We start from the raw sequence: 10,254 nt of genomic DNA on the forward strand, positions 1-10,254 counted from the left end.
AGGTTGCAGCACAAAGGCTATTGATTTGTGTGCAAATTTGAAGGGAGTGTATGCCGGTGAAAGGAACACAGAAATAGATGGGCATTTTGTGAGCAGTCAAGACAGGTGGTTTAGGGGCAAAGGTGTTGTTAAGGAAGCGACGTGTGATTTGGTCAATTATACGTGAAGGAAAACCGTTTTTGGTGAGTGACTTTCTGGTAAATTCGAGTTGTGTACGAAAATTTTCGTAAGTAGAACAAAGATTGAAGATGCGGTGAAGTAAGCAGGAGACTAGTGAAAGTTTGTAAGTAAGTGGGATGAAGTTGTGGAAGTTGGTGAAGAGGCCAGTGAAAGTAGGTCCAGACTCGATCAAATGCAAATTAAAAGACATTGCCCACTCAGATTTCCGAAGTTACAGCCCACCACCTTTTCTATATTCACAAGAAGACTTGAACATTTTAAATAATTTAAAAAACGACAGAACTATCCTCATCACTAAACCTGACAAAGGTAATGGCATCGTAATACTTAACAAAGACGACTACACAAAGAAAATGGACACACTCTTATCTGACACTACAAAGTTTCAACCTCTTAATGGAGATCCAGTCAAAGTCACTTTACAACGAGAAAATCAAGTGAAGTCTTTATTAAAAAAGTTGAAAGATGCCAATTCTATCGGCCAAGAAACTTACAAAGAACTTTACCCTACTGGTTCACGAATAGGTATATTGTATTGCCTTCCTAAAATACATAAATGTAACATCCCTCTCAGACCAATTCTTTCGTCCATTAATCACTATTCGTATAAACTAGCAAAGTTTTTCATCCCACTCCTAAAACCCTTCACTATAAGCGACCTCATCATCAAAGACTCTTTCTCGTTTGTTGAAGAAATCCTAAATTGCGATATCAACTCCAGTAACGTTGTCCTTGCTAGCTTTGATGTCGTATCCCTATTTACTAACATACCTGTTGACGAAACCATCCACATAATATCCAAAAGCATTTTTAACAACCACCAGTACTTCAACGGACTCACTGCAACAGAATTTGAAAAACTACTCTCTCTAGCTGTTAAGAACTGTCACTTTATCTTTAACGGGAAAATGTACCAGCAAATTGATGGTGTGGCTATGGGCGGCAGTGCATTGGGCCCTCTCGTTGCTGATATATTCATGTCCTTTCACGAAAAATCCTGGCTTCATAAATGTCCTTCTTCATTCAAACCACTACTTTACTGACGCTACGTTGACGACTGTTTTTTACTTTTTCATTCCTCCGATCACGTCCCTCTCTTGACTATCTGAACCGACAACACCCTAACATCACATTCACAGCTGAAGTCGAACAAAACAGAAAGCTCTCATTTCTGGACATTGATATCTCTCGTACTAATGGAAAATTCACCACTTCCGTCTACCGCAAACCTACTTTCACTGGCCTCGTCACCAACTTCCACAGCTTCATCCCACTTACTTACAAACTTGCACTAGTCTCCTACTTACTTCACCGCATCTTCAATCTTTGTTCTACTTACGAAAATTTTCATACACAACTCGAATTTACCAGAAAGTCACTCACCAAAAACGGTTTTCCTTCACGTATAATTGACCAAATCACACGTCGCTTCCTTAACAACACCTTTGCCCCTAAACCACCTGTCTTGACTGCTCACAAAATGCCCATCTATTTCTGTGTTCCTTTCACCGGCATACACTCCCTTCAAATTTGCACACAAATCAATAATAGCCTTTGTGCTGCAACCTTCCCACATATATCCATTAAATTTGTTTTCCGCCCTTCTCAACGTATCTCTTCTTTCTTCCCCTTTAAGGACAAAATTCCCGAACCTCTGAGATCTGGTGTAGTCTATTTATTCAAGTGTCGAAGCTGCAACGCCTCGTATGTGGGTCAAACCACACGTCATCTACACACCAGATTTTCGGAGCACTTGGGAATATCCCCCCTTACAGGCAACCAAGTTTCCCACCCTGCATCATCAAGCATTCTTGCTCACATTAACGCAACTGGACACACCCCCAACTTAGACGACTTTAAAATAATCTCCTCTTCCAACGATACATATGAACTCTCCATTCATGAAAGCCTTCTAATCAATAAATACAAACCTTCACTTAATGTGCAAGGAAACACCATTCCACTTAACCTCTTTTAATTTCTCTTTATTTTACTTCCTAACTTCCTAATCATATATCCATTCGACACCGCTTCCTTTAGTAGTAATTTAACACCTTTTTGTAAAAAAAATATCTTGTCTTAACATCCTATTTATTATTTGTCTGAAGATGTCTTGAGTAAAGACGAAACGTTACAATAAATTTAATTTTACAATTTGTCTTTTTTTGGTCTATTTCTATGGCTCTAATCAGAACTTTATGTTGGGCATTAATTTTTATCACACGAATTCGATTTCCGCTCGGCAAGTCTCTCGCTACTAATGAACATGCATTAAATGGCTTCATAACAATCCTTGTCGACAGTATAAGTTAATGCCTTCACTGTGTATGATAAACGACTTACGTATTGCTGAGCAAGCAGGAAATGTAAATTGATGCATTAGTTGGTGTTATCTTAGCCTTCAACACATGAATATCAATAGAATGTTCTCTTTTAAGCTGTGGCATTTCGCACCTCAATAATTAGGGATTGTGAAATCACGAGATGCATACATGAATGTTGTCCCTCGAAATGATCAAACTGGTGATGCTGTAAAACAGAAATTCAATGTATAACCCAAATGGAATTAAAACTTCTGTATTTCAAACCTTTGAATTTAAATTTAACAAGATGCTCTTTTTAAGGATTTGGTTTTATTCTACCCCAGTTCGTAAAATATGCTAGGTAAATCTACAGCCCAAGGACAAGTATAAAGGATTGGTGAAAGTTTTGCAAAACTAGTGAGGTTTATGAAATTGAAACAACTTATTTAATGGTCAGCCAAGTTTGCAAACAGTATTGCATAGCGTCTTTAAAAATCGGCACAAAGTAAATTCAACAATAACTGCTCATGCTACAACTAGCTAATTTACCCAAGTAAATGCCTCTGAAGCAAAATAACCATTTGGGGCAGCACACCCAAAATCACTAATAAAATTTATTTTAAAATACAGCAAACCCCTTCCCACAAAGCCCTTCTACATAATCATCATTCATGCATTAAAGAAATACAACCTTACCTAAACATCATGTTGGTCTATGGCCACACAACGCTTTCCATTTATGATAAATATTTTTTAAGTGCTTGAAAGCTAGAAATTACACAGAACGAAAGATGATTCAACGGAGGTTTTCAGTAAACATGAATATAAACATTTTGGGAGGAGGAGATATTGACATATACATAATTATTTTATGCTTTATCCCTTGTACAACTGTACTCATAGGTATTACATGAATACATTAGCAATTATTATAAAAGCAATGAAAATTAAATTTCTCACAAACCTGTAAGATAATATAAAGCTTAGTTTCAGTAGTATAGAGACTACCGGTTCTAGCACACTTCTCAGTTTGAGAAGGAGTATACACAAATCTAAGCGTCCCAGCCCTAGTTCGCGTACGTGGTTCACATAGTAAGCACACAGTAAGAAAACAGTAAGCACATAGTAAGCACATAGTAAGCACAAATTAAGCACATATATCGGCACAAAAATTACAACACAGCGAAGGCCAAACCCTGGACAACGGCAGGAGCCAAAGACGGCCGGCCCACCCCACGCGCACGCGCGGTCGGCCGTCAGGGTCTATTAGTTCTGATGTGATAGTTAGTTAGTACTCGTCGAGAGAGTTCCCCTCGAGGACCCAGTCCAACATGCGGAGGTGGCATCTACTCGCTCCCTCGCAAGCACAACTTGCCGTTGCAGTTCCTCGGGAACAGCCCGAAGGAAACGGTGAGGCCACCCCCTAGATCTCATCAGCTCCTCAACTAGCTTTTCTCGGTGCCCAGGCGACTCGACATGCTTACATAGCCATTCCACATCCCCGCCGCTGTCGTCACACAAGTGGCAATCGAAATTCATAGCTTTGCCAGCCAACCACGCACGATTATGCCGACGACTATTAAAATGCTCGGCTAGATTCATGACGCTCATAGCGCCAGTTTGACATGCCAAACACCCCATACCAGCGACGCTATTTCATACACTATCTTATTCAAATACTGGTTTTTCCTCGCAAACAAAAGAGATGTTCAAAGCAGTGATTTATTATGATCACAGCTTCGGTCTGTAGCCCCCGGCGTGAGTGGGGTGATGAAAACTGTCACACCAAGATGATGCAACACTGTCAATGGCGCACAAAGTTTATGTCTAGCGTGAATCGCCATCCGCCACTTGACGCTGGATTTTTTTCAGAGCGTCCATGCGCCCGAGCTGAATGCCCTCCTTACGCCCGCTCGCACGTGCAGCGCCCAGCTGTGCTTCTAGCTCTTGTGTCTGTTGGCGGAGAGCTCTCTTTGTCTGGCTTCTAATTTTGTATTTCAACGAAGCGAAGCGCTCTGCTTCGTCCAAAACGAGCTGGTACTCACTTTCGCTGCAGTTCCCACCTCGAAGCGCTCGGCTCGTGATCAGCGAGATTGTTCGGAGCACGGTCTTAGCGGACGTCCGAATGCGATCGTGTTTTTCAGCTTTCTTGGTCAATCTGCGGCTCACGACCCGACCAGCGAAAGTGGCCGTGTCGCAAACAGCTGCTAGGCCTTCGATCGCGATCCCGACAGGAGTTAAGACGACGGTACTGAGTACGGCCACTCCGCTAACAGCGCTGCCCACAGTGATAGCAGACAGGGCATTGCCCGCGCCGACTAACCCGTTCACAGCTCTTTTGTACTTTTTGTAGAGCGTTTGGCGGGCTTCCATTTCCGTGTGCAAGTGAGCTTCAACCTCTGAAATCTTCTGTAATCGGTACGTATTTCTGGCATCGCTCGCAGTAGGCAGCGTAGGATAGAGAGACGCCGTCGACACCGGAGGTGAAGAAGGGGGCGCGGAGGGCTCACACGAGGTCAACACGTTTCTCAAAGGGATACCTGCTGAGAAACTGTTGATTTACGTTGTTCACAAGCACGCGGTAGTCAGCCACGATGGCAAGACGCATATCCTGATCCGCCTAAGGCTCCCTGAGATTGGCTTCAAACCCTGAGGGTTTTCCGTAAACAATTGTACCAGCTGCGCGCGCGGAGTGAAATAGTTGCTTTTGAGAAAGGCCTCGGGAATCTTCTAGCCCGCCAGAAAGCGGCCAAAGACGAGAAGCAGCAAGTGATCGAACTCCCCCTCTTTCCGAGTCTGGAGAGAGGGCGCGGTTGTAGTGTCCGCCGGGAGTTGGTTTTTCAAACAGACATCAGCGACGCTGTCGCGAACTTGGCCTGTATCTTCAGAATAGTTCAGCAACCTGGATTTGACCGCGCTCAGGACCGACTCTTCATTGAGAAGCTCGACAAGTGATCCTCGAACAAGGCATAGAGCTCTTTTACGCTTGGATGTTTTTTAGCTCCAGCAAGCTCAGCTTAGCAAGGGTATGGTTTGGTATATACTGCAATGCTTTGCGCAGGAAGGAGATGAAATCCCGGTGGCGATTTGGTGCTCCAGCGCCCTTTGCTCGAGCCCCTTCGGAGAGATAACCCAAGACCTCCATAAAGGTCTTAGCGCGTTTGATATTGTGCTCGGGTTGGCTCTCGATAAACTGAAGGACCTCCAGCCGCCGCGCCTTTGGGATGAGGAAGGCCGACAGCGGCCGCCACCCGCTCAAGCCGCTGTGGGAGACCATCGACGATCCGGAATTGAATATGTTCCATTTTCGTCAAACATACGCTACAAAATCAAAATCTGGTGATATCCCTCCTGAACTTCTTTCTCTAATTCTTGCTCAGATTTTTTCTGATAATGACGGAGAAAGCAAAGCTTTCAATGAAAGTCCACCGCAATAGATTTTTCGTCGCAATAATAGACAAATCACTGATTTGTGCAGTCCATAGTGAGGATCGGGCGCTCACAGCGGGTCAAGAGTTTCTCGCACAGTTTGAAGATGAGAGCCGGTTTATTGCCCGTGCCGCCGAAGAGCGAATTAAGAAACCGCTTCACGTTCGACTTATCCGTGAATCGGAAGAGATAGAGAAAATTTGTGTTAACCTTCATGTCCTTTATGTTGTCGAAGCTCTGGGAGAGGAAGAAGACGTTCAATTTCAGATGATGGCTATACATCGTAGAGAACTTATAGAGGCATTCCCTCTGCGTTCCGCATTTGAGATTAATGACGCGGATGTCGTCGATGATGACGTAGGACTCCGGTTCTATACTCGTATCCTCGATCGATTCAGGCATGACGGAATAATGCTTCAAGACCGTGTTAGGTGGGATATATTGATCAGCGGAGGTGTTCGAAATGACGTACAGCCTTTTCGGACGGACGTGAGCAAGGAGCCGTTTCATGAAGAAGCTCTTGCCCATAGTGCTCTGACCCAAGAGCAAAACTTTCTGCCCTCATTTCTTGAGTGAAGGCAGAAGCTCGTCAAACCATTCTTTTTTGTGAAATTCAAGGCCGGGGATAGCGGGGTATTTGCCGCTGCCAGTGCTAGTATCGCGCGCGTTAACACTTTGAAGAACAGGAGGCGCGGGCACCTGGATGGCGTTGGGACGACTGACCCGGGGAATAACAGCCAAAAATCCATTTCGGAAAGATATGCACCGCTCTAAATGTTGAACGACTGGCCTATGTGGGCGCTCGTTGGAGTCGAAGACGCGGCCCGCAAGGCCTGGGGATGCTGATGGAAACGTTAAGCCACTGCGGGTGCCGAAGCAAGGACATTGGGTGCCAAACTTGTGGCTGACGATTTCAACCTAGAAATGCGCCCTTCGACGCCCCCGTCTTCCGTCTTGTTGTCGAACCGTTGTTGTTGTTCTTCGAACCGTTCCCGTCGTCTTGCGAGTCTTTCCAGCCCTCGATCTTTTTGCAGCACCGTCCGTCGTCTGCTCGCGGGATGGCACATATTCCACGCGGTAGTCGTCGGAGGGGTGAGACATGTTGCCGTTAAGAATACCCGCGCCGAAGATACTGTCAACGACGTTGTCCCCCAGCGAGCTGAGCGCATCGAGGGCGAAGGGGATAGCGGCATTCTTCGCGTAAGGGGCCATCCTGGTGACGGCTCCCAACAGCCTTGGGGGGAAAGCCAACCCCCCGCGGATCATGATTGCGGTTTGCCGTTCAGGCGGGGCGTCTTCATTTGGTTGGCGATCCGGTCTCCCGCCCCCATTCCCATCAGCATGGGGAGCAGGCTCAACCCCGCCAACGCCCAAGGAAAGCCTCCACGCTGCATGAGCATTTGTGACTTAATCGGGTCGCTCATCGCTTTTTGCACCTCCGACGGCGACACACCGGCCCCCAGGCCTAACATGCGTAGGAAGGGAAGAAACCCGCCATATTGGCGGTTTGTCGTCGCGAGATCACCCCCGCGATAACGGCAGTTGCTCGTTTTCAGATCACCACCTTCCATGTTGCTTCTTGTAATTATGCTAGCATAATTACACTATAACAAAAAACTTCACACTTCAAATGTAATTATGCTGACATAATTAGTCCTGATGTGATAATTAGTTCGGATGTGATAATTAGTTCTGATGTGATAATTAGTTCTGATGTGATAATTACAGTATAACTCAGACGACACTTCAGCTGATGCCTTTCTCTTTCGACATCGTGTACATATACTGATCGAGGCACAGAAGGTTCACTTTGATTGACGTGGTGGCGTCGGAGGGGAGCGCAATAGGACTGTCCACCACTGCCGTGAACTGATAATTGATTGTGAGATTGCCTCGCGCTTTTGCGTTGTCTGTGACAGGGTCCAGATTGAGGTTGATTGGAATCATGAACCAGTTGTTGCAGTAGTCCTCGGCCGTGATGGGCACTTCTGTGCCGTACGTCTTTCCGAAGAACTCTTGGACCAAGTTGTAGCCTCTCAGGTATGAACTTTTATTGGGGTCGTAGAAGTAAGTGGCTCCTGTTTGGTTAGCTTCGCCTGCGCTGCACTGCCACGAGAACGTCAGGGGGATATCAAAGAGGTTCTGTTCGTTCACGATGATGCGGAGCTGGCTTAAGTTAGCGTGGATCATAGCCAACCGGTTGCTGGAGTCGGCGGCGGCACCTGGGGCAAGTCCTGGTGCATCTCCGAGCCTAGAGTCGGTGAAGAAGAGAATCATCTTCCTGGGGATCGGGCATTGTTCAGGAGCTCGAGAGCGCCAGCGTCATTGTTCAACGACTTCTGAACTACCCTGGGGCACCAGGTGTGGAAATACTGTTGACGGTGCGTCTCTTGACATGATGGAGGATAATAAAAAGCGATTCAATATAACAACAGTTTAATATACGCCATGTTACAGAGTAGGCATTAGAAGAGAAGCACATGGAATAATTAATTAATTAGAATTTACATAATAGTTCAGGGAGTTTGAGATCAGACTCCAACAAATACAGTTCCTTAGCGATCGAGACCTGGTGTTTGTAGTCTTTTTTCATGCGATAGGTGGGGTGGACAAACTCGAGCTCTAGCAGATCTATACGTATTCTGCTGATAGCGTCTGCATTATCCACACCGCCCCTCTGTTAGAAATGATCATGTAGCGGCTGAGATCGCCCTGTGGGAGGTCGACGCGCATCTTTACCTGTGTGCCCGGAGGCAGCCAACCATCCCCACTGGAGAAGAGGGGGAGGAATAGGCGAAACTTATACTGAAAGTTCCCGCTGAGAACACGGACAATATTTTCTTGCACCGTATTCGAGAAGGCTTTCGTTGAAGAGAGCTGGACACAAGGCGCCCTTTTGAGGGTATTATCGGCATTAAAGTCAGGGTTTCCGGCTCCGACGCCAGCTGTGTTTGTCGCAAAGGCATAGCCAACGTGACGGTCCACTCCATAGGCGTAGGTCTGCAAGGGGAGAGCTTTCAAAGCCTTCTTGGGATCCAGCTTCTGTAAGCCGAATAAGTCACTATCCGCATATTGCAACTTCCCGATCAAGCTCTCCATAAGACTCAGGATGTGCTGAACCGGCTGCATATCAGCCACGACGTCACTCTGCGTGACCTTTTGTCCGTTGAGCTCCACACGGATGTTTTGTACCCAGCTAAAGGCTGGGCTCGTGGGAGTGATCCAACTTGGATAATCGCCCGTGTTTGGGTGGTTGCGATTGTCTTTTACCTCGTACCGCATCTTAACGATGAAATACGATTCCGAAAGTGCCATAAAGCTGTTTGCCGAGCTGATGTCTATCCCAGTCGAGAGACTTGGATTGTCCGGATAGAGAGTGACCCTAGGTCGCCCCTCAAGCAGGGAGGCCTTATTTTCGGTCCTCACCTCGAGGACTACCTTCACAGGTGACAGCAGACCACGGAAGGGCTCGGGGATTTGGGATGTGTCAAGAGTCGTCGCCATGGTTCACCTTCGGTAAATGCGTCAGGAGCTTGTACCTCCAATTGGATGTAAGGGGGTTGTTTGGTCATGCTTAACATGGCAGCAGCAACATGCGTAGTCCTATCCGCGGTGAATAACTCGCCGGCGGTCAGCCGCGGCCTCCTCGAGCCCAATTTTACGATGCGGGTTAAGGACCTGAACACTATGGGAAAGGCGATTTTCGTCGAAAGTTCCCAGTTTGAGCTCCATTATCTGAATGTCGGGCCTGAAAGCAACAAGCTGTACGTTGTTATTGGTGAGAGCGAGACCGCGCTCAGCATCCTCACGGGGACATACACAAAGGTCGGGCACCTCATCAAAGTTATAAACAAGACTCTGGCCAACGCCGGTCATGACAGTATAGTCTTCAGCTACGTGCGGGCTCAGAGCCGAGTTCAGGTCAGGGTGCTGGCTGGTAAGACCTTATTGCCGATGTCTCGCTGGAGTGATGGAGAGCAATGTCTCGTGAAGCGTTTGTCGACATTGGGAAAAAGAACCTACAGTGCGCGGCGCAGGCAAAAGGCGGCATTGCTCATTGCGGTCGCTGCCCACTTACTGTAGAAGCGCTCCAACACCTCAAGAATGTTTACAGGCGCATCATCGAGAACTGATTAAAGCTGGCAAGCAGCACCTTTGTGCTTTTTAGACTCCCGCTGTGCTTCTTGTAACTACGCTAACATAATTATAGTATAAGAAATGGAAGATGAATTACCCGCTCTCGAGCGTTGACATCGAACGCCTCCTGAAGGCCGAGCGAGCCCGAGGACAGTTCGTTGGGGTCTGTAGCTACGACAGTCTACCACATCTCCACGATGGGCAA

General features: G+C 46.6%; 1 protein-coding gene across 1 annotated transcript; it reads left to right on the top strand.

Annotated features, from left to right (window-relative positions):
- The first annotated feature begins 296 nt into the window (after window positions 1–296).
- LOC124435112 lies at window positions 297–1,223 on the top strand. Its single transcript, XM_046985061.1, has one exon. The coding sequence runs from the start codon at window positions 297–299 to the stop codon at window positions 1,221–1,223; it is 927 nt and encodes a 308-aa protein (XP_046841017.1).
- Window positions 1,224–10,254: the final 9,031 nt, after the last annotated feature.

The sequence above is a fragment of the Xenia sp. Carnegie-2017 genome, unplaced genomic scaffold (genome assembly GCF_021976095.1).
Source record: "Xenia sp. Carnegie-2017 unplaced genomic scaffold, XeniaSp_v1 HiC_scaffold_14, whole genome shotgun sequence".
NCBI classification, from domain to species: domain Eukaryota; kingdom Metazoa; phylum Cnidaria; class Anthozoa; order Malacalcyonacea; family Xeniidae; genus Xenia; species Xenia sp. Carnegie-2017.

Coding starts and splice junctions, on each gene's coding strand:
- LOC124435112 (XM_046985061.1), top strand. CDS start 297: ATGAAGTTGTGGAAGTTGGTGAAGAGGCCAGTGAAAGTAGGTCCAGAC.